General features: G+C 38.5%; 2 protein-coding genes across 2 annotated transcripts in view; one reads left to right on the plus strand and one right to left on the minus strand.

Moving 5' to 3' along the window:
- The first annotated feature begins 4,105 nt into the window (after window positions 1-4,105).
- LOC127430864 (sphingosine 1-phosphate receptor 3-like) lies at window positions 4,106-12,095 on the plus strand. Its single transcript, XM_051680992.1, has 2 exons — window positions 4,106-4,289; window positions 8,429-12,095. The coding sequence occupies exon 2, from the start codon at window positions 8,570-8,572 to the stop codon at window positions 9,608-9,610; it is 1,041 nt and encodes a 346-aa protein (XP_051536952.1). The 5' UTR covers window positions 4,106-4,289; window positions 8,429-8,569; the 3' UTR covers window positions 9,611-12,095.
- A 3,263-nt stretch (window positions 12,096-15,358) lies between these two features.
- Window positions 15,359-25,239, minus strand: part of LOC127430834 (SHC-transforming protein 3-like) — a 29,718-nt gene continuing 19,837 nt past the window's right edge. The window contains exons 8-12 of the mRNA XM_051680946.1: window positions 20,790-20,937; window positions 20,518-20,572; window positions 20,223-20,417; window positions 19,778-20,088; window positions 15,359-17,834 (exon numbers count right to left, since the gene is read on the minus strand). Coding sequence (XP_051536906.1) covers window positions 17,706-17,834; window positions 19,778-20,088; window positions 20,223-20,417; window positions 20,518-20,572; window positions 20,790-20,937 — 838 coding nt within the window. The 3' untranslated portion in view covers window positions 15,359-17,705. The remainder of the gene's footprint in view (window positions 17,835-19,777; window positions 20,089-20,222; window positions 20,418-20,517; window positions 20,573-20,789; window positions 20,938-25,239) is intronic.

Raw genomic sequence — 25,239 nt, forward strand, 5'->3', positions numbered from 1 at the left:
TTTATATAGGCATATTTATATATTTATTGTAATTATAGAAATTATTTTCTTGACAATTAATTAATTTCTCCTGTAAAAAAAATCTATCTTATTGACATTACTGTAATGCAAAAATAATAATAAATGATTTAATCTGTAAAGTATAAATGCCGCCTTTAATTTACGCTTGTAAAACATTATTTTTCAGTACAAAGATTACTGTATTAGAGTAATGAGAATCTAATAAGAATTAGAGAAAACCTTGACATACAACACACATCCATTTCATCTGACCCAAGATCAGTGAAAATGAGCACAAGTCCAGTTTCAGTCTTTCTGGAGTTAATGAATTCAAAACTCACTCTCAGACTAAAACACACTGAACCACACACATGCACGTCAGCAGCACGGCTGTTACCCGTCAGGCCTTTACCGCAGCTCTGAACAGAGAGTTCTCATTTTAACGTCACTTCACTGAATGTTTATTGCTCTGGTCTGCTGGCTGGTCACGCCAGTGAACCGTCTCTCCTATCTGGGATCTTTTCCACTGCGCTGTTCCATTACACACCCCTGAAATCTGCTGAATAAAGGGATAGTTTGCTTAAAATGAAAAAAACGGTCATCATTTACTCACTATTATTTTGTTCCAAACCTGTGTGACTCTCTTTCTTATGAGGAACAGAAAAGAAGAGGTTTAGCACAATGTACAAGCTGCTCTTTTACATGCAAAGTAAGTGAACTAGAGTGGGCAATGGAGCTGCTCTAAGAAGGCCAAAAACAATCAAACAAAAGTCTTTTAAAACCATATAATTTCATGTAATGCAAAGAGACAAGCAGACCAAATGACGACAACTGGCCCATCTGAATTGCTTTTCTTTGACCAACAGAAAGAGACCTAAAAACATGTTGCTTGGCACTAAACACCAAACGTAGCAACAAAACATCACAGAAGTCACAAATGCATGCTTACTGATATTTGTGCTGTTTTTTCCTCACTAATAATGATGTCACTTCCTCTAGGTGGATTTCACTTCATTTTATTAATTATAGAAAAATGACAAAATACTAACAGGATGCAAAGTGGATGTAAAATTAATTACCAATTAAAAGAATACTCCCAAGAAAACATATTGTGTATAAGATATTTTAATTAAAGAAACTGAAGAAACACCTAAAATAATTCTTAATAAATTTCTAGTTTTTCATTGTAGAAGTGGGACAATTCATAGCAACCGAGGACATGGAAAATTAGGCAGGATGGACATTAAGAGCTAAAAAGAGACACTGGGATAAGAGGGATTGCCAGTTAGTTTACATGACTTCACTTGAAGTTAAACCATCTTTTGAAATTAAAAAATTACCATACCGATTTCTGATGAGAAATCGGAATGAATCAAATCCATTGCTAATACTTTTGTGATGTTTGTGCTGTTGTTTTCCCTTCAGAAATGATGTCACTTCCTGGATGAGATTTTACCAAAGACCAACGGGATTGAAAGTGACATTGAAAGTGAATATTGCCCCATCTGGCACAGTGACTCAGTGGATAGCATTGTTACCTCACAGCAAGAAGGTCCTGGGTTTGAGTCCTGGCTCAACTGGGCTTTCTGTGTGGAGTTTGCATGTTCTCTTGTGTTTGTGTGAGTTTCCTCTGGGTGCTCCGGTTTCCCCCACAGTCCAAAAAGAGATACAGGATAAGTTAATTGGACACCCTAAATTGCCTGTAGGTGAGAGTGTGAATGTGTATGTCTGTGATGGACTGGCCACCTGTCCAGGGTGTTTCTCTGCCTTCAGCCTGAGAAAGCTGGGATAGGCTTCAGCACTATCCGTGACCCTGCATAGGACAAGTGGCTATAGAAGATGGATGGATGTAGCCCCATGTTTTGTTTGAAAAGTTTTGAACAGAATAGAACAGAACAGAAAAGTCATTCTTTTATTCTTTTGATTTTCTCCCCTTTTCTCCCCAATTTGGAATGTCTAATTCCCAAGTCCTTGTTGTGGTGTAGTGACTTGCCTCAATCTAGGTGGCGGAGGACGAATCTCAGTTGCCTCCACATCTGAGACCGTCAATATGCGCATCTTATAATGTGGCTTGTTGAGCGTGTTACTGTGGAGGCGTAGCGTGTGTGGAGGCTAACACTATTCTCGGCAATCCACGCTCAACTCACCATGCGCCCCACTGAGAGTGAACCACATTATGGCAACCACGAGGAGGTTACCCCATGTGACTCTACCCTTCCTAGCAACCTGGCCAATTTGGTTGCTTAGGAGACCTGGCTGGAGTCACTCAGCACGCCCTGGATTCGAACTCACGACTCCAGGGGTGGTAGTCAGCGTCAATACTCACTGAGCTAACCAGACCCCCCAGAAAAGTCATTCTTAATAACATTTTACAAACACCCTAGGATCATGGCAACATTCGCTCAAACCAGTAAAATTATGTAAAAGTCACCACTGTTTTCACTAAATGTGATATTGTGACAAAAGAAAACAAACTAATATGATTTCACCTTTAACAAATGTTTTTAAATGAGTTTAATATATCAAGACTGATTTGATTTTTCTCCCAAAGTACTAAATAGCAACAAAACTACCACAGTACTTTCCTAAACACCTGTTTGTCACTATGCACTACAAAATTTTCCTGACCCATGAGATCATTGCATGTAATGTCTAAAGTTTGGTTTTGAGGCAATTTGATCCAATATTTAACCATTTCTAAAAATGTTGCAAATTTATGTAGCTAATGAGAATCACTGAAATTGTCACACTTCTTTTGAGACAAAAAGAGTTGTTATTTTCAGTTTTGTTAAAGGTGATTGAATCAAGGGCTTTTTCAATAACCAATAAGGGAAAGGATAGTATTTGGGGCTAAAAAGCCCCCCTGTTGCAGGTGCTAAAGCCCCTCCATGAAACACATTGTTTTTCTTAAGTGGAGCGAATGGATTTGTTATGAAAAATGTTCAAAGTGGGATCATATTGAAAGATCCGACCACAGTGGAGACTCATATATTTAAAGAATACTTGAGATGTTACAGTATGAAATGCTAAATTAACAGGAAATGTTGAACCTGAAGTGGTTATTTTGAATAAGCATTATCTTCAAGGGATAGTTCACCCAAAAATGTAAATTCTCTCATCATTCACTCACCCTCATGCCATCCCAGATGTGTATGACTTTCTTTGCAGAACACAAATGAAGATTTTTAGAAGAATATCTCAGCTCTGTAGATCCATACAATGCAAGTGAATGGTGGTCAGAACTTTGAAGCTCCAAAAGCAAATAAAGGCAGCATAAAAGTACTCCGTAAAACTCCAGTGGTTTAATCCATGTCTTCTGAAGACATTTAATCCACTCTAAATCTCCACTTTAACTTTCACTTTCAGATGTGAAAGTGAAACTAAACAGGCACCACATGTGTCTTTGGGATGTAAAAGTAAAGTGGAGATTTAGAATAAAAAAGGGCTTGTTTCTCACCCACACTTCTCATATCACTTCTGAAGACATGGATTAAACCACGGGAGTTTTACAGAGTCCTTTTATGCTGCCTTTATGTGCTTTTTGGAGCTACAAAGTTCTGGTCACCATTCACTTGCATTGTATGGGCCTACAGAGCTGACATATTCTTCTAAAAATCTTCATTTGTGTTCTGCAGAAGAAAGAAAGAAAGTCATCTGGGATGGCATGAAGGTGAGTAAATGATGAGAGAGTTTACATTCTTGGGTGAGCTATCCCTTTAAAAAAATATATTTTTAATCAAAACTTCTGTTATTATTTCTTTTCACATAGATTATGTTTCTCCATCAATATTCAGTAAAAACAAATACATTTTTTAGATTTTGATCCATTAACAAAATACAAATAATAATAATAATAATAATAATAATAATAATATATATATTATTATTATTATTTTTTTTTTTTTTATTTATTTATTTTGGGGTGTGCCTTTAGCCCCGTTGTACCCTTTTGCATAGTAATAATGACCAGCAGCCTAATGCTTTTCTCTCTATGAATATGTTTAAATTGAGTTTTTGTATGATTCAGGAGGATGAAGGGTGTGTAGGGGGGCTGGACTCGAATAAGACAGTCTGTTTGTCACAGACACACTGCAGGAAAAGAGCGCACAACAGATGCGGGTTTAATAGAGCAGCACCAGCGCACTTACTATTTCGGCTTTACTGAACAGCGCACATTTCTGCACATCAGGTCATGATGATTCAAAATGGAAATATACAATTTCCTCTTTAAGAAGTGCAGACACGAATGTGTCGCTGTGAAGAAACTCTGAGGTTCGGGATATCTGATGGTGAGTAACAGCGGACTTTTGGGAATGATGAGTTGATTTAAAAACTTGACGTTGTTTTAATTCGTTGATTATTGTATTATCGCTTTTGTGAATTGAATGAATTCAAAGAAAGTCAGACTAAATGATGTTATCTGTAAATTCGATTCACCCTGTGCTATACTGAAAGCACTACAACACATAATTTGATGTTTTACCTTGTGAATTTAAAGGGATATTCGGGTTCAACACAAGTTAAGCTCAGTCGACAGCATTTGTGGAATAAAGTTGATACCACAAAAATACATTTTGACTAGTCCCTCTTTTCTTTAAAAAAAAGAAGGGGAAAAAAAGAACAATAATCTGGGTTACAGTGAGGCACTTATAATGGAAGTCAATGGGGTCAATCTGTAAACGTTAAAATACTCACTTTTTCAAAAGTATAGACACAAGATATAAACAATATGTGTGTTTAGTGTGATAAAATCACTTACTAACCACATCTGTGTAAAGTTATATCTAATTTTACAACTTCATTGCCATTACAACATAACCATAAACACTAAAACCCCAAAACGACCGTAAAAACAACAACTACAGCTCAAATAATACAAACTTTTTATCAGAAGAATTAATGTAAGTGCTTTTATAACATTTTAAGCTTCACATTTCTGCCCTTTAAACAGTGAGTGCCTCACTGTAACCTCAGTTTTTGCCTTTTTTTAACCAAATGAAGGGACGAGTCGAAATGTATACATTTTTTGGTAATCAACATTATGACACAAATGCTTTTAATTGAGCTTAACTTGTATTGAACCAGGATATACTGTATATACGGTATACACTCATGTCTAATCAGATGATTGCAACATGCTTCAAACAAATTGGGACAGTCGAGTGTTTACCACTGTGTAACATCACCTCTAATAACCTCATTCATTTCCTCTAATAACACTGTAACGGGTTCAGGATGGGCAAATAGGAGGCGGGAACCGGCAGAACAGTCAACGTAACTTTAATGACATAAATCAACTTAAAACAACATAAAACAGACGCGCGCGCACACACACACACACACACAGCGGCCACATGTGTCTCTCTCTCTCTCTTGAACTGGTGCTCCCAGCTCGTCTTTATCCCCCTCCCAACTGATTATGACAATTCAGCGCCGGGCGTGTGTCATCACACTCCTCCGCCACCCGATTCAGGCCGGGGAAACCTCCGGCATGACGTACTCCCCTCCCTTCCTGGAGGGGAAGTGTTGCCCTTCCCCGCCTCTCTGGAGCCCTGGGAGAGATGTGGGGAGGGAGAGGGGAGAGGGAAAGAGCGAGGGGGAGAGACAGAGAGAGAGAGAGTGAGAAAAAGTGGCTCGCCGGACCCCGGAAACACTGTAGCCTGGTCTTCGGCCAGCTCGGCAGCGGTCCTCCGTGACGCCGGGCGATGGCACTGGACATCGTCTCCTGGCTGATGGCAGCTGGCTCCTCCACCTCCCGGCAGACGTCAGCGGCTCCTCCGCCTCCTGGCAGCCAGCAGCAAGCTCCTCCGTCCCTGGCAATGGCTCCCCCGCTCTTGGCAGCCGGCAGCGAGCTCCTCCGCCTCCTGGCAGCCAGCAGCGAGCTCCTCCGCCCCTGGCAATGGCTCCCCCGCTCTTGGCGGCCGGCAGCGAGCTCCTCCGCTCCCTGGCAGATGGCAGCGGCTTCTCTGTCTCCTGGTGAATGGCAGCAGGCTCCTCCGCCTCCTGGCGAACCGCTCCAGTACCACCGTACCATACCTCCTTGGCGTCGCAACCCTCCAACAGTGGTGAGGGCTCTCCGACAGCACACCCCTCCTCCTAGCCAGGTTTCTGCACCAGTGTAATGGGTTCGGGATGAGCAAGGAGGAGGCGGGAACCGGCAGAGCAGTCAACGTAACTTTAATGACATAAATCAACTTAAAACAACATAAAACACATGGACACATACACACACACACACACAGTGGCCGCGTGTGTTTCTCTCTCTCTCGAACTGGTGCTCCCGGCTTGTCTTTATCCCCCTCCCAGCTGATTATGACAATTCAGCGCCAGGCGTGCGTTGTCACGGCCCGACCACGCCCTCCTCCTCGTCACAAACACTTATTAAGTGTTTGGGCACTGAAGACACAAGTTTATTAAGTTTAGCAAGCAGAATTTTACCCCATTCATCCATTATGTAGGTCTTGTACGGGCCTTTGTTGCTGTATTTTGCACTTCATAATGTGCCACACATTCTCAGTTAGAGACAGGTCAGGACTGCAAGCAGGACAATGCACTTGTAATCCAGGCAGTATGTGGTTTGGCATTGTGCTGCTGGAAAACCACTTCTGAATGCGCGTGATCTCCGATCCCTCAGACGTCACTGTCTAAAAACCGTCATTCGTCTGTAATGGGTCTTATGACATGTCACATGGAATCGGGAATACTTCGGTAAACCTTTGTCAGTCAACACCATTCGCCGCTGCATCCACAGATGCAAGTTAAGGCTTTACTATGCAAAGGAGAAGCCATACATCAACACTGTCCAGAAGCGCCACTGACTTCTCTGGGCTCTGTCTCATCTGAGATGGAAAGCAGAACAGTGGAATCGTGCTTTGTGGTTTGACGAGTCCACATTTCAGATAGTTTTTGGAAAACACAGCGGTCGTGTTCTCTGGGCCAAAGAGGAAAAGGACCATCCAAGCTGTTATCAGCGTCAGGTCCAAAAGCCAGTATCTGTATGGGCCAGGGGTGTGTCAGTGCCCATGGCATGGGTAACTCGCACATCTGTGAGGGCACCATGAATGAAGACAGATAAGTACAAATTTTGGAGCAACATATACTGCCATCCAGCACCGTCTTTTCCAGGGACATCCCTGCATTTTCTATCAGGACAACGCCAAACCACATTCATGCCCAGATTACAAATGCATGTCTGTGTAAGCAGAGAGAGCAGGTGATAGATTGGCCTGCCTGCAGTCCTGACCTGTCTCCAATTGAGAATGTGTGGCGAATTATGAAGCGCAAAATAAGACAATGAAAGCCCCGTACACTTGTGCATCTGAAGACCTGGATAATGGATGAAAGGAGGAAAAATCTGCTTGCTAAACTTAATAAACTTGTGTCTTAAGTGCCCAAACATTTAATAATTGTTATAAGAAGAAATGGTGATGTTACACACCGGTAAACACTCGACTGTTCCAACATTTTTGCATCTGATTTGAAACAAGTGAATTAAAATACATTCACAAGGTAAAACATCAAATAATGTGTTGTTACAATATAGCACAGTGTGAATAGTATTTACAAATCATTCCTTTTGTTGTTTAGCTTTTTCCTTACTGGTTCCACTTTTTCGGAATTGAGGTTGTATAATAACCTGATACATTTATTATATAATAATATAGTAAAACATGGTACATACAGTATATGTACCATGGCAGTAACATGGTAATAATTCAGTACCCTGCTATATATCAAAGCACCATTGTATTGCTATCTGATACCATCACTGTACCATCATACAACCACAGTACTTTTAAAGGGTACAGAGATGATCAATACTTGATTGACATCTTAACTCTTAAGTGTCGTCAATTTCTTTGTTAGTGTCATAAAAATGCTGTATTCTAGAGGTTGCAAACTGTGTTGAAGTAAATATGAAACCATGTTCCCAGACCTAGACAGGCCTGATTTTTTCCATTAAGAACTGACTGTATTGTTAAAAGTGGGTGTTAAATATCAGAATGGATGAGGGCTGGTGGTTGGAGCACTCAAAAAATATTTTAGCCTATATTTAAAATGTATGATTTCAATTTCATAACAAAATTCCATCAAATTTTATTGTGTAATGTTTAACAAAATTAAATTAAATATTTATTTTACATTTTATTTGATTCAAGATTACTCAATTCAATTTGATCGAATTTCCATCATGAAATTGAAATGCATAAATCCTGAAGCTTTTTTTTTTTTTTTGAGTGAGGGGAGGGTTTGAAAAATAAAAGGACTTTTTATATCAGCTAAAAAGGAAAGTTGTTTCAACATTTTTGTCTTTTGAATAAAGTGCATGAATCATTTACAATAAGACCAGAAACATGGATTAACAAAGTAAATAGGCTCGATGTTGATTTCATGTTGACTTTAAAGAACATTTTGTTTCACTCCACAGGGAGATGTGTGCCACCTTATTGACCATGCAGGGTGACCGGTGACCCTGAAGAAATTAATAACCCGCAAACAACGGTCTTTCCTGCACGATCTGCTCATCATTTGATTTGTCATCTCGTTCCCACCTGCAGAAGGCGCTGCAATGGTCAATCAGCATATTTTCGCACATTACAATTACACAGGGAAACTAGGCAATCGTAACGACACAGAGGTGGCACCGTTGGACCCTAAAACAGTGGTGTTTTTGGTCATTTGCAGTCTCATCGTCTTGGAGAACTTGATAGTACTGGTGGTGATATGGAAAAACCACAAATTCCATAACAGGATGTACTTTTTCATTGCTAACCTGGCTTTATGTGACTTACTCACCGGTATCGCCTACATAGTCAACCTGTTGATGTCAGGGCAATGGACGCTGCACCTGTCCCCTGCCGAGTGGTTTATGCGTGAAGGAAGTATGTTTGTTGCCCTGGGCGCTTCCATCTTCAGCCTTTTGGCGATCGCTATTGAGCGCCACCTCACTATGATTAAAATGAGGCCGTACGATGCGAACAAAAACTACAGGGTGTTTTTGCTAATAGGGATATGTTGGTTGATCGCAATCACCCTGGGAGCGCTGCCCATCTTGGGCTGGAATTGTCTTGGAAACCTTCTACAATGTTCGACCATCTTACCTCTCTACAGCAAGTACTACGTAGCGTTCTGTATCACCATCTTCATATCGCTGCTGCTGGCGATTTCCGTGCTCTACGCCCGAATTTACATCCTCGTCAAGTCCAGCAGTCGCAAAGTGACCAAGCACAGCAACTCTGAGCGCTCCATGGCTCTCCTGCGAACCGTTAGCATCGTGGTGGGCATCTTCATCGCCTGCTGGACGCCCATCTTCGTCATCCTGCTTGTCGATGTGGCCTGTGGACCCAGGAGGTGCCCGATTCTGCTCAAAGCTGATTGGTTCATAGCCCTGGCGGTTCTGAATTCCGCCATGAATCCGGTGATCTACACGCTAGCTAGTAGGGAAATGCGGCGAGCGTTTTATAAGCTAGTTTGTGGGTGTTTGGTGGCCGAAGGTGGGGTGTGGTGTAAACATAACACAGAGCCTAGTAGAAGCAAGTCTAGCTCGAATTGCCAGCGAGCGGCTGAACAAGAAATCGACAATACACAATGCAAAAAATCAACCTGCTAATGATAACAAGAGTGAATGCAAGAGCATAAAGTACAGTATGTTTTAGGTCTCAAGATCAAAGTACACTTCAGAGTGTGCACACTGGGAAGGCACGTTGAGAAAGAGCCGGTTGAGTTTCTGGTTCCTCCCTAGGGAGTTGGTGCCCTAAGCAGACTGCGTAATATGCGTATATGGAGCGGCGGTACTGCGTAAACAATATGCGTGTTAACATGATTTTAGTGTGATAAAATCGCTTACAAACCTTTTCTGTGTAAAGTTATATTTAACAAATAAACTTGACGATATTATGCTGTAAACTAGGGCTGCACAATTAATTGAAAAAAATAATCGACATTACAATTACAGCTGTCGCAATTATATAATCACGAAAAGTGTCAATTACGTGTACACCCACTGCGGCAAAATATTTTTTGGTCCATCGTGTGCATGAATGCAGAGGCAAATATGATGTGTTTAAATTAGTCTAAAGACATATCAGCAATGCGCACTAAATTATATGGTGTATAATCTATTCAAAATGTGAATAACACAATGTTTTTCATGCAATTAAAATAATAATGCAATTCAGGAACACTGTTCTCAGATTCTTTTTATGCATAGTCCACATAAAGAATATGGCATGCAGCTGCACCAAACAAAATAAGTATTTTAATGTAAATTCTAATATTCAGAATGAACAATCTCAATTACACTAGCAAAGGAAATAATCAGCAATTATGTTTTTCGTCCTACTGTAACAGCCCAACTGTAAACCCTATTAAGACCGTAAAAATGACAATTAAAACAAATTTGTAGTTTTAACAGAAGAATGAATGTAAGTGCTTTTATGAAATTTTAAGCTTCACGTTTCTGCTTTAAACCTTCCAAACATTGGCCACATGCACTTCCATTGTAAGTGCCTCACTGGTACCTCCATTTTTGCTTTTTTTAAAGAAAAGGAGGGATGAGTAGCAGTGGCTGTTCTAGAAGGGGGGCCCGAACTTTCTGACAGAAGCCTGGCCCCCCCCCCCCCACCCCTGGTCGGACGATGTAACACTTGCACCTAAATAAAAAAAAGACTGAAAATGACACACACAAAACACCTGTGAAAAGTCTGTACTAAAGAGTACCACAAAGCACTCATAGTGCCTATGCGGCGAATGTGGCGAATGCAGCTTTTATACTTCAAAAAAAGCCTAACTACTCGACCGTCTCGCGGAAAAACAAAGTATACCCTAGTCTTAAGTGTCAAACACTTGAACTTGAAATTGCACACTACAGCATAAGTGTATGATATAGAAAGCACTTTAGAACTATAGTATGCACTTTGAGTCCTCGTTAAAGCATAAGTGCATACTAAAGTGCACATTAAAGCATTAGCACATACTAAAATGGATATCAAACCATCAGTACATACTAATGTGCATATTATATTGCTAGCACATGCTAAAGTGAACAGCGCTAGCAAAGAGCAGTTCTAATGAGAAGAGTCTTCAAGTGCGTTTTACAAAGCAGATGCTTTTCAAACACATTCAGCATTAAAGAAAGAGACTTTGTTTGACTTGATCAGATTTTCTTCTCTTCTGTTAGGCCAATAGCACAATCAGAAGCATCAAGCATACTGTATGTACTGTATATTGCATCCCCAAATCTTTATTGCCAGGTGTGGATATAGTATGCAAGCATGTTCTACACTTTAGTCTGGATGACACGTTGTATATAGATTGCTGATGTTCGTTAAATAATAACTTAATTGTAACATACCAAAACTTAAATGACTGAAAAGAACTTCTGTATTCATATGGCATGTGTATGTATGGTGTAATGTGTTTTAAATGCATGTATTTTAAGATTAAAGGCGCTATGCCTTAAACCAATATTGTTCACATTTTGATCAGTGGTTCCAAGTGTGTGCATCTGTCTAATGTTGCACCATTAAGTAATAATGCACTGGAGCCACCTGCTGGATTAAATGGCAAACTGTAATTTAGATCATTTATATTTTCTGACATAAGATATCCTTCCATTTCGCAGATTTTTGTTGAATGCAAAGTGATGTGTTAAAAAGCTTTAAAGTCAGTGCTTACACATTTATACAGGGAAAACAAAAGATTCCAGGTTTGATCCGAGGTACAGGGGCCATTGGTGAATTGGATGATTATTTATATTTCCAATTCAATTTTGAGGAAAGACTTTTGCAGTGGATCTGCATTGGCAGTTAATACATTGCAAATCTGTAATGTCTGATGCATTAAGCACATTTCCCACCAAATTCTCATTACTGTAATGCATCCAAATGTTTCACTTTTACGTCTTTGAAACTCCTTTTATTTTCAGTGGTAATTCTTATTATTGTGATATAGTAATATTTACTATTTAACAGTAAAAAAAATATATATATTTTTTTTTATACAAGTCAGCATGAATCAAAGGAAGTAAAATTAATTTTACAGAATTTAAATAATTTTTTTTTCTTCGCATTACACACCTAACCCTAACCATATTTTAGCCTGTTTTTAAGATTTATGCGTATACATTTCAAACTAAATTCCATTAAATTGAACTGTGTAATGATTATCAAAATTAAATGAATAAAACTTAAAATATGCATTTTTTGTTATTTGATTTGATTAAAGACTACTCAATTCAATTTGACGAAATTTGGTTATGAAACTGAAATGCGTAAATCTTAAAATAATGTTTTGTGCAGGAATGAGAACTTGCAGGCAAAATATGCTAAACTGTCTTAAAAATAGTGTCCAAAAATCATCATTGTCCTGCGACAGGCTTAATCTTCTTTATGCAAAATACCATTTATTTTTGGGAGATGCTATTTACAACCCAGTGCAAATATTTGCACCTATATTGCTGTACTAACATACAGTATATGGGCATCACTGCAGTGTGTGTTTATTGTGTTTCCCACAGACACACTACATTAAAGGAATATTCCGGGTTCAATACAACTTAAACTCAATCGACAGCATTTGTGGCATAATATTGATTACCACAAAAATTTATTTTGACGTTTTTATTTTTTTCAATACTTATTTTGAATTTATATATATATATATATATAGAAAAATCAATGTTACAATGAGACACTTACAATGGAAGTCAATGGGGGCCAATTTTTTAATGTTAAAATACTCACTGTTTCAAAAGTACAGCCACAAGACATTAAGGATATGTGTGTAAACATGATTTTAGTGTCATAAAATCACTTACTAACCGCATCTTTGTTAAGTTATAGCCAACCATGACGATGTAATGTCAACAAAACCTTATATGACAGTAAAAATGACCATTTAAACAATTTTACAGTTCAAATAATCCATGAGTTTTAGCAGAATAATTAATGTAAGTGCTTTTATAAAATTATAAGCTTCACATTTCGGCATTTAAACCCTCCAAAAATTGGCCCCATTGACTTCCATTATAAGTGTCTCACTGTAACTTCAACGTCTGCTCTTTTTTTTTTTTTTTTTTTAAAGAAAAGGAGGGACAAGTCTAAATAAATTTTTGTGCTAATCAACATTATGCCACAAATGTTGTCAATTGAGCTTAACTTGTATTGAACCCTGAACATTCCTTTAACCCCACCCCTAAAACTAACCGTAACTTCATCTAAGAAACAATTACCCTGGTTTTACTACAGTAACCAGTTTCACCATGGTATTTGTTGCAAATTTACAGTAACCCCAAAATTAACCATGGTTACTATATTAATAAGATATTACTATAGTACTGTAACACCATGTTTAATTGCATTAAAACTATTGTTTCTGCCAAAGGAAAAAAAACACATGGTTATTACAATATTAGTAATACAGTGATGCAATATACACACGAGCAATGCCGAGCCACGGGAACGAGTGCGGTCGACAGACCCCGACTCCGGATCAAACCCTTCTCTGCACTACCCGACGTTCACCGTGACCAATTCACTGTGATGACATCAACATTTATATTAATTTATATCTATTATTTTAATTAGTATTAAAGAGTAGGAAACAGGAAATCGTCTGGGAAAAAGAGTGGGACAAAAGGCAGAATCAATCCACGGTCTCCAGGACAACACTACACAAACTAACCGTCTTTACACCCCGCGCCACTGAAGCAACATCTATTGTCTGGTCTGTCGTATATTCCGGTGCTTTTATCAAATAGCTGCACTGTGTGGCAGATGCTATTTACACCGGGGGATTTTGTGGTGAAAAATGACCTAGACGTAGTCTTCTTGACAGGTCCTCTGAGATTCACCAGGATAAAGCAAGTATAATTAATACAAAGTAAAGATTCATTCTGTAGACACATTTTGGACTGTCTGATGTTAAACTCTGTCACCTGTTTTATGTCCTGTGACCTTTTAAACTTCATAGACACAGCAGAGCGACTTAAAGCTAAAGGGTCACATGATCAAACGCTCAGTGGACCAGAGATGACCTTTGACTATTGAGCTTTGAAGAGAACAGCATGCTAGGATAAATAATAATAATAAAAACATTTTCCTAAACATAAGTGTGAATCAGTTTAAAATTTCCCTTTTGTAATGAATAATTCAGGGCAGTCTAGTTGAGAGTAAACAAGTGTTTTATGTCATTACAAAAACAGTAAAATCACCACTGTAATTATTTAGAGTCGGTTTAATATGCATTGTGCAATTATAGAACATCTCTCTTAAGCTATTTAGATAAACAAATGAAGCAGACTGTGCAAAGTTTGGTAAAAATCTGCAGTAATTTGGCAGACTTGGAATTGGGAAAATCACAGCTGGGGTATAAATTCATGTTACAGAGTTGTAGTAAGTTGTAGTTTGCGTTTCATCATGTGCTGAATTTAGAAACAGGGTTGACAATGTCTCACTTACATGAATGCACAAAAGAGATTATTACAGCATTGAAGTGTCATCACTTGGGCTAAAACAGGACTTGAAATTTATATAAATAAAGTGCACTGAATATGTGTTTGAAAATGAATCATATGCAGCATAAAACGAGTGTCACATGCTGATCATACTCATTCATGTCAGACATTCGAAATTGAAGGTGATGAAAAAAAATGGATGTATTTACACTAAAATTATTACATTTTTTCTCGGAGTGTTAGTTTGCAATGAAGATACCAGAGTTTAAATGGACCCCCCCCCCCCCCCCAATGTATCCGTGAATCTCAACAAGAAATATCTGGCTAATATTTGCGTTTAACCCCAAAATAAAATGAAAAACATAATTTAAAAAGAAGTTATATTTCACATAAAGACAATGAAGCTTATTTTGGGACCCCATTAAGAGTTTTTGCATTGCAATATTATAATGATAATTAAACACATTTTCATCAATCTAGAAATGAAAAACATCCAGTCCAGACACAATGATTTTTATTTGTAAAGTCGGTAAAATTAAATTCAGTACAACAAATACTACCATGAATTATACTTGAAATTGTGTAATTGTTAAAATGTAAAATTTAAATTGTAAAAATGTACTTTTAACTGTACTTTTAACAAACGTATTTTTTCAGTTTAAATAATATCTAATTAAATTGTTATATATATATATATATATATATATATATATATATATATATATATATATTTTTTTTTTTTTTTCATTATTTTTTTTACAATACTGTAATGAGAGTACGAGTATTATTCATTACGATAATTAAAATTTGGTTCAAAAATCTCATGAAAATAATGTAACAAGGCAAAAAAAATCTTAATTGTTCTGAAAATAGGCTTCATTTTGTATATGTAGATATTTCTTGGAACGTTTTTATGAGATTCACCTTCATGTTTGACATTATTTGTAAATCAAAACATTACATTATTTGTATGTTAAGTTTGTAAATCATTATCTAGCCACTAATTTTCTAATGGTATTTTTATCTGATGCTAATTTAATTTAATATATATAAGAAACATGTGGATTTCTCAGGTGATTGCCACAAAACACCACCAATAATTCTCTAAATGTGGCTAGTTTTTTAAAGTGTGAAGCAATAAACAGAATATATAAATAAATGAATAATCCAGTAATATTCCAGTTTATCCAGTAATGGCACTGTGCAAACACACCAGACTCATCTCTCACACAGGAAAGCATTGATTGTGCTATTCATTTATAATCCTTTAATTTAAAATAAAGCCAGAAGAATAATTATGATATCAAGTTGTCTGTTTGTGAAGCCCATAGTCAAACCATGAAAACTGATAGAAACATCCAAGTTATAAAGTAAAGCCCCGAACCGAGCAACTACACAGCTCTGAACTGAAGTCAATGAATACTGGGTAAAGCATAAATATTTTACATCGTGAGCAACACAAAAGCACCTCTGCTGGGCCATGGATGCTACCAACAATGACCACAATACAATTAAGTTTAAGTCATGCGAGTGCCACAGGTTTCAACATCATAGAAAAATGTAGGTACTTCAAAGCCGTGACTGTGCGTGTATGCCGGTGTGTGACTGCACTGTAAAACACATTTTCTTAAATCTTTTGTTTTGTTTTCCAGTGAAAATATCTAAAAGACATCCTTCAGGGTGATGGTAAAATACTTTATCCTATCGCAGCTTAATATACAGTACAAAGACAACTATGAGTAAGACATTTGTAAGTTGTTTCCCTCAAAAAGTGTAAAGTGTAAACTGTTTGGGAAATCTGCTACAAAAAAAGTTCTGCTTATTTTTGCATTTCCGTTTGGTGACTTTATAGTGGTGCAGAAATGACAAACCTCACATTTAAAACTTAGAAAGCGAAATGGTAAGACTTGTTTACACAGAACACTTCTTGAATTAGGTTTATTTTTCTTTCCCCGTTGGCAAATTGCTTTTTTTATTTTAAGATTAAGCCTTACTCAGATTAAACGTAAAAAATAAAATGCCAGTGAGGGAAAAAAATAAACTTAATTCAAGACATATTCTGCTAAAACAAGGCATTTTCTCCCCAGTTTGGAATGCCCAATTCCCAATGCGCTCTAAGTCCTCGTGGTGGCGTAGCGACTCGCCTCGCCGGGTGGCGGAGGACGAATCTCAGTTGCCTCCGCGTCTGAGACCGTCAGTCCATGCATCTTATCACGTGGCTTGTTGAGCGCATTACCGTGGAGATATAGTGCGTGCGGAGGCTTCATGCTATTCTCCGCGACATCAACGCACAACTCGCCACGCGTCCCACCGAGAGCGAACCACATTATAGCGACCACGAGGAGGTTACCCCATGTGACTCTACCCTCCCTTGCAACCGGGTCAATTTGGTTGCTTAGGAGACCTGGCTGGAGTCACTCAGCACACCCTGGATTCGAATTCGCGACTCTTGGGGCGGTAGTCAGCGTCAATACTCGCTGAGCTACCCAGACCCCCACAAGTCTGACTTTCTTAAGTTTTGCTCCACAAGTAACTTTATTTCGTTTTTACTGGAAAACAAGGCAAAAACGCTGATTAAGAAAAAGATTTTTCGCAGTGCGTTTTTGTTTCGGTGTTTTGTGCGCGTGTGTTTGAGTGTGATTTCTGTTCAAGCAAACAGATTCAAATCTTTCCTCCGGAAAGCTTCATCAACAGGGATTTGATAGAAGCTACCAAATGATCTCGCACACTAGCTTCCTAAAATAAGTGGCTATAAACAGCTTTTTTAAATTTTTTTGTTTTCTCAAATATTTCTTCTATCTCTTCTATCTTCGAACATGAAAATCCAGTTGTGCTTGATAGACAAAACGAAAACTTTTTTATTCTAAAATACTTCTTCTTTATCTGGTTTTCTCCTCATCCCTCTTGGAGATCAAGTTGCGTTTCTTCCAAACTATATCTGCGATTTCAGCGTCGAACAACTGTCCAAAATCCACTTAAGTCTTCTTCAAAAATATAGATTCTCCTCCAGCGCAATAAAATAATATAACAGCTCTATAAATGAGGTTTCGCTCCACTTTCAGTAAACTAAAATCGTCTATCGTTATCTAAAAACGATTTTGCTGTCGTCCACTGCCACCTTGTCCAAACGTTTGACAATCATCAAGTGTTCTCCGGCGAAGAGAACGTAATGCATCGGAAAGTCATCTGGGCATGTTTGCTTTCATAAAAGCATGTCGCGGTGACCCATCCGATGTTTTTTGAGGTGTCGTCACTGTTTTCTTTCGACCGGCTGCTTCAAGCACAGTTCACTTCCTGCAGAGACAATTGGCAGGTTGTTGTCACGATGATGGCCAATCAGGTGGCTTATGCTCTCGAATATGTGATCTTTCGTCCGAACCTTGAAGAAACATAAATTTGATTGCAAAGTTTTAGTGCATATACACTATGACAGGATTTAAGTTTGTACATATTATTTCATGAATCATTACACTGACATTATGGCATTTTTGAAAAGATACATCAATCCAGAAATGTAATTATTTCTATTCATCATCAGATTAGTTAATCCCTTAAATTAGTCATTTGAATACTTTCATCAATGCTCATTACTGAGTGTAATGTTTTTGTTTTAGAGAAATACTACGTGTAAAAACAAGGCTTTAGCGAAACTTTCCAATGTCTCTCAACGTCTGTATCGCTTTGGTTATCTTTGGACATTATCACATCTTTGAAGGAGGTAGAATGCAGATGTAGCCACAACAATATGCTCACATATAGTATATTAAGAGGGACAGTTCACCCAAAAATCTAAATTCTGTCATTTACTCACCCTCATGTTGTTCCAAACCCATATGACTTTCTCTCTTCTGTGGAACAATAAAGGAGATGTTGGGCAGAATGACTCTACAATTTACTTTCACTGTATCTTTTATTCCATACAGTGAAAATGAACAGTGACTAAGGCTAACATTCTGCATAACAGAGTGTTTGGAAAATGAAAGAATTGGCTTTTATTTTTCATTGTATTAAAGTCAAAACATTTGAGTGAATAACATCTTATAGGAATATTCCGGGTTCAGTTACAATTTAAGCTCAATCGACAGCGTTTGTGGCTTAATATTGAGTACCACAAAAATTAATTTCGACTCGTTCCACCTTTCCTTTAAAAAAAAGCAAAAATCGAGGTTACAGTGAGGCACTTACAATGGAAGTCAATGGGGCCAATTTTTGAACGTTAAAAAACTCACTGCTTCACAAGTATAGCCATAAGACATAAACAATATGCATGTAAATATGATTTTAGTGAGATAAAATTTGTGTAAACTTATAGCTAATTTTCCAACTTCGTTGCCATGACAATGTAATGTCAACAAGCCCTAAAACCCTAAAATGACTGTAAAAATGACCATTTAAACAACGTTACAGCTCAAATAATACACGAGTTTGAACAGAAGAATTAATGTAAGCACTTTTATCAAATTATACGCTTCACATTTCTGTTTCTAAACCCTCCAAAAATTGGCCCCATTGACTTCCATTGTAAGTGTCTTATTGCAACACAGATTTTTTTTAATTTATTTTTTTTATACATTTTTGTTTTAATCAACATTATGCCACAAATGCTGTCGATTGAGCTTAACTTGTATTGAACCCGGAATATTCCTTTAAATTTGTTCTGTTCATCGCACAAAGTGGTCTTGTTGCTTCAGAAGTGCAAATATAGTGCAAATGATTATTTTCTTACTGAGTATTTTTGTCTTGTTTTCCAGTAAAAATATCGAAATTTACTTGAGAAGCAAAATTATATAAGATACTTCATTTTGTCTGCAGTGAAATCTAACAAAATGTACTCATGTTTATGCTTATAACAAGAAGAAAAAAAACTATTTGTCAATGGGGTAGAAAAAACTTTTTTCAAAGGGAAAACTATTAATTTAAATACATCTTTCAGCAAAATGAACAGTAATAATGTCACATTTTTTAAATGTTTTTTTCACCCATTTTCCCTAAAATTTTCCATGGACCCCCCAGCACCCCCTTGTGGCCCCCTGAGGCTGTTTATAAGAAACCCCTGAAAAAACAAAAAGGTCATACGGGTTTGGAACAACATGAAGGTGAGTAAATAGTTACAGCATAACTACAGAAACTATGACAATAATACTGTATAAATAACAAATAATAATAATAAAATGTCGGTCAGATGTTTTTTTCTTGACTAAGTCGTCAACTCTAAGTCTAGGTAAAGTTCTTAATCTGCAATGTGGACCTTGTAAACTTTACTTTTAAATGTATTCTTAAAGAGGCTACAAAGACACGTTTTGGTGTAGCTCTCTCACTCACCGTGCCCTCTGGGTCGACCAGAAGAAGATGCTTGGCGAGTCCGTTGTTCATCCCCGTCAGGACGTACGAGCCCGGGTTAGTGGTGCTTTTCCGCACCAGGAAGTCTCCGTCGCGGAGCAGCAGTTTCTCTGCCTGGCGCCGGCTCATCTCTCCGTGATACCAGCTCTGGTCTTCTAGCTCCTCCTGAGCTCTGAGGGCCGCCGCTCGCACCAGCAGTGGACTGGAGTTATCCACAGACGCAGCTTTATGGAGTTCTGATGGCGGATGGGCTGGAGCTGGAGTCTGGGTCATGATCGCATCCTCAAACGGCTCTGGAGGCAAAAGGTCACATGAAAAACGTTTTCACAGAGGAGATCTTTGCAATAGATGGCATTGAGATCAAATGGAGACTTTTGCAAAACATCTACATTATAAAGTCTTATAGACCCATTCAGAATTATCTTACTCATGTCAAAGAGGTCCGTCCTCGGGCTGTCTTTAGCTTCCTCGCTTGTGCACATATCGGACGCCGTCTCTGCCTCCCCCTGCAGTGCCGCCAACACCTGCGTGTCAATGTGCTGCGTGTTCACATACGTGGGGACTTCTCCAGGCTTAGGGGCCTGACCTTTGACCTCAGGCAGACTGTATATATCACAGGACCCTAAAGGAAACACAGAGACAAAGAATAAGCTGGTTGTGTTTATATTAAATGTAAAGATGTGAGATAAATTGTGTTAGTCTAACGGAAGAGGTCCTTTTACCTTGTTGTATGAACATGGGTCGGCCTTGGTAGTACGTCTGGTCGACTCCAGCACCCTGTGAAGACAGCAGGACACGGCGTGATAATGAAACACCTCCACATCACTGTGACCAGCGGTTACAACAATAACATACAGAACCACACTTTTGGAGAACAACACCAATAACACAATTATTAAAGAGACATCAGCTGCAGTAAGAACTGTGCTTGAGTGATAATTGATCAGTCATCTGGTAAAAATAGTCTGGATGGGTAATTAGTGCTTTAGTAGACCTGGCTGCTATCTTGCATCTGATTGGTTAGTCTAGCATCAATGAAGCCCCCTGGTGGCGGCATCTTGCCAGGAATGCTGTTGTAGTAGTGATGATCGGCGGACTCCTCCCCTTCCTCTGTCCACGGCGGATCATCTGTACTCATAACCCTACGGGGCGGGAAAGAGTGAATAAGAGAGTGTTGTGGAGTAACTAACTATAAGTAGTGATGCGACTAACTAAACTATATTTCTCAGTAGTGTGACAATGCCTTAGCTGTTTTCAAAATTACCAGTTTTACTTTGTTTAACCTCAATATAGGGCTCTATTTTTGTGACCACGCTAGGTGCAGTGCAACGCACAACAACCATGCACTACATCTTATCCAATTTTCGTGAGAGTGCTAATTCTAAGCACAATTTTCGTACCAGCGCACAGAGCAAGTGGGCGTGGATGGGAGTGTTTGCGCTATCTGTGGGTGTATGCATGCAAACTGTGGGTGTATTGTAGGATAATGAAGTGGTGCAAAGCGCAATTTGCTATTTTGCTGAGAAATAGGTCATTGCACGAAGACGTTTCAGAAGCACCTCTATTCTTTTTCTCCCCAATTTGGAATGCCCAATTCCCAATGTGCTTTTAAGTCCTTGTGGTGGCATAGTGATTCACCTCAATCCGGGTGGCGGAGGACGAATCCCAGTTGCCTCCACGTCTGAGACTGCCAACCTGCGCATCTTATCACATGGCTTGTTAAGCACGTTGCCACGGAGACATAGCGTGTGTGGAGGCTTCACGTCATCCACCGCAGCATCCACGCTCAACTCACCACGCACCCCACCGAGAACGAACCACATTATAGCGACCACGAGGAGGTTACCCCATGTGACTCTACCCTCCCTAGCAACCGGTCCAATTTGGTTGCTTAGGAAGCCTGGCTGGAGTCACTCAGCACGCCCTGGGATTCGAACTAGCGAACTAGCAAACTCCAGGGGTGGTAGCCAGCGTATTTTACCACTGAGCTACCCAGGCCCCCAGCACCTCTATTCTTGGCGCAAAGTCTGAACTCAGTACCTACATTTGCATTTTAGGGCTTTTACCAGCAGATGATATCAAAGAGCTTTAAATCACTTTTAATTCTAGCTATGATTTGTGTGACAAAATGGGAAAGAGTTCACAGCAAGGACGTTGTTATTGCACGAAAGAACTTAAGACACAAATGGTCCATATTTCAATTATTCTAATGCATTGCATACAGTCCATTTACACTACCAACTTCTTATGAATGGGCTGTCTTCATTTATATCGACGTGGCTTGACAGGAAATAGAATATACAATAGGATGCAGATGGTGCATTAACCAGAGAAAAATCTCAGAATTAAATTGCATTCGACCCAGCCCATTAGCGATTTGTGCATGTGATTTTGACAACCCACTTGAGCCTCGATTTAGCGCATGCTTGCACGAAAATATCAACACTTGTGCCCAATGACTTTGCGCATATGACGTTTCGCATAGCGCTCTTAAAAAAGAGCCCATAGTGTCTGGTGTAGAGGTAGGCGAATATATCGGTTTTACTAATTAGTCTGTGCCGATTTGCTTTTTGCGCTGGAGGATTCTACAGTTCTTGCAACAGCGGCAGAGGTGAAATAAAAACAATCACAGACACATTTGCTGTTATCAAAATCTTTCATCATTGACAATAGTCACCCATATTTTTATCCTCACTTCAATGCATATTTTGTTATTATAATCAGATAATCAAGTGTTATAAATAAAAAAAGTGCATGCAACGAAAAATGTGAGTATACAGAAACACAAAGCTTAATTTGGTTAATACTTAAATATAGAGCATTGTGACAGAGCCAGGTCTCTGTCATTTCAAAATAAGAGTCCCTGGTGTGCTTCAGGCTTATTTATAGTTAAATGTTATGCACCAAAACTTCAATTTTTCTGGTTATTATTGGGATTTTGGTTGGACTCTTGTAGCCTCTGTGTCTGTGTCTGTCATAGTAAGGAAAAATGTAGAAATTGTTTTCACAGTTTATAAATCAATTTTAAAAACTATCAGCTGATCAATCCGTAATCGGCACAAGAAACCTATGACAATTTTGTTGTTTTTTTTAAATAAATAAATACAATTTAGATTCATATTTTATGTAGAGGAGGTCAGGACCCTGTTGCTATGAAAATGAAAGAATATTTTTCTATTTAATAATCCAGTTTTAGGTTTTGAGCTAATTTTCTATTTTAACATGGTGAAACACTGCATTTATAATGTTAATAAATATGTGTATAAAATATATTTATATGTTGTATTTTTGAAAGAACTTCCAATCCAGGGCGTGCTGAGCGACTCCAGTCAGGTCTCCTAAGCAACCAAATTGGCCCGGTTGCTAGGGAGGGTAGAGTCACATGGGTTAACCTCCTCTTGGTCACTATAATGTGGTTCTCCCTCTCGGTGGGGCGCGTGGTGAGTTGTGCGTGGATTCCGCGGAGAATACGCTCTATGTCTCCACGGTAACGCGCTCAATAAGCCACGTGATAAGATGCGCGGATTGACGGTCTCAGATGCGGAGGCAACTGAGATTCGTCCTCCGCCACCCGGATTGAGGCAAGTCACTACACCACCATGAGGACCTAGAGTGCATTGGGAATTGGGCATTTCAAATTGAAAAAAAAAAAAAAAAAAGAACGGGCCACAAGAGGGTGCTAGGGGATTCGTGAAAAAATTTGAGGGGGAAAAAAAAATAATACAAAGTAAAAAAATGCCAACACGATTTATAATTACTGAAACCATGACCATGATTATTTTATTCTATTAAAATAGTTTTAAACCATAAAAAACAAATCGGCATGTGATTTAATATTTTTTTTTAAAAAGAAAAGGATTTTTTTAAATTCTTTTCCATATAAAATTTTAATAATTAATTTTAATTTAATACAAATGGTACTATAAAAGCCAATTATTTCAATTTTGCAAACAACATGTTTTTATAAAATTATGTTTACTATTTTTCTCACACAAGGGGTACCTCGCATGGAGAACATAATAATTGGGTGTCCTTGGCAGTAAAAAGTTTGAACACACCCCTAAACTATTATACATATAAATTAGCAGTACATGCATTTAATCAGCTTTCAATTATGAGTGTTTTTTTTGTCAGCACTTTTAAACAGAAATCTAATTTCAAAGGAATATGTTTATTTTTATTTTTACCCTATTCACCTGTAGGTGGTCCCAATAAGTGAAAACTGAGTCTTTCTGAATAAATGTCTTTCTTGTAAAATAAATAAATATATAAATAAATTTAAAATATATACAGTTGTGCTCAAAAGTTTGCATACCCTTGGATAATTGGTAATATATGAACCATTTTTAAAGAAAACATGAGTGAGCAGGCAAAACACATTTCTTTTATTTCTTATGGGATTCATATTCAACTGTAGGTTATAACAGAATGGCACAATCATAAAACAAAACATGGCAACAAAGAAAAAAATGAAATTACCCCTGTTCAAAAGTCTGCATACCCTTAGTTCTTAATACTGTGTATTGCCCCCTTTAGCACCAATGACAGCGTGCAGTCTTTTGTAATAGTTGTCTATGAGGCCCCAAATTCTTGCAGGTGGTATAGCTGCCCATTCATCTTGGCAAAATGCCTCCAGGTCATGCAAAGTCTTTGGTCGTCTTGCATGAACCGCACGTTTGAGATCTCCCCAGAGTGGCTCGATGATATTAAGGTCAGAAGACTGTGATGGCCACTCCAGAATCTTCACCTTTTTCTGCTGTAACCACTGGAGGGTCAACTTGGCCTTGTGCTTAGGGTCATTGTCGTGCTGGAAAGTCCAAGAGCGTCCCATGCGCAGCTTTCGTGCAGAAGAATGCAAATTGTCTGCCAGTATTTTCTGATAACATGCTGCATTCATCTTGCCATCAATTTTCACAAGATTCCCCGTGCCTTTAGAGCTCACACCCCCCCAAATCATCAGTGAGCTTCATCATGCTTCACAGTGGGGATGATATTCTTTTCACTATAGGCCTTGTTGACCCCTCTCCAAACATAGCGCTTATGGTTGTGATCATAAAGCTCTATTTTGGTCTTGTCACTCCAAATTACAGTGTGCCAGAAGCTGTGAGTCGTGTCAAGGTGTTGTCAGGCATATTGTAACCGGGCTTTTTTGTGGCATTGGCGCAGTAAATGCTTCTTTCTGGCAACTTGACCATGCAGCCCATTTTTGTTCAAGTATCGTCGTATTGTGCTCCTTGAAACAACCACACCGTCTTTTTCCAGAGCAGTCTGTATTTCTCCTGAGGTTACCTGTGGGTTTTTCTTTGTATCCTGAACAATTCTTCTGGCAGTTGTGGCTGAAATCTTTCTTGGTCTACCTGATCTTGGCTTGGTATCAAGAGATCCATGAATTTTCCACTTCTTAATAAGTGATTGAACAGTACTGACTGACATTTTCAAGGCTT

The sequence above is a fragment of the Myxocyprinus asiaticus genome, chromosome 40 (assembly GCF_019703515.2).
Source record: "Myxocyprinus asiaticus isolate MX2 ecotype Aquarium Trade chromosome 40, UBuf_Myxa_2, whole genome shotgun sequence".
In the NCBI taxonomy this organism is placed as follows: Eukaryota; Metazoa; Chordata; class Actinopteri; order Cypriniformes; family Catostomidae; genus Myxocyprinus; species Myxocyprinus asiaticus.

Bases quoted from the DNA above. Each gene is read 5' to 3' on its own strand.
- LOC127430864 (XM_051680992.1), top strand. From the start codon at position 8,570: ATGGTCAATCAGCATATTTTCGCACATTACAATTACACAGGGAAACTA.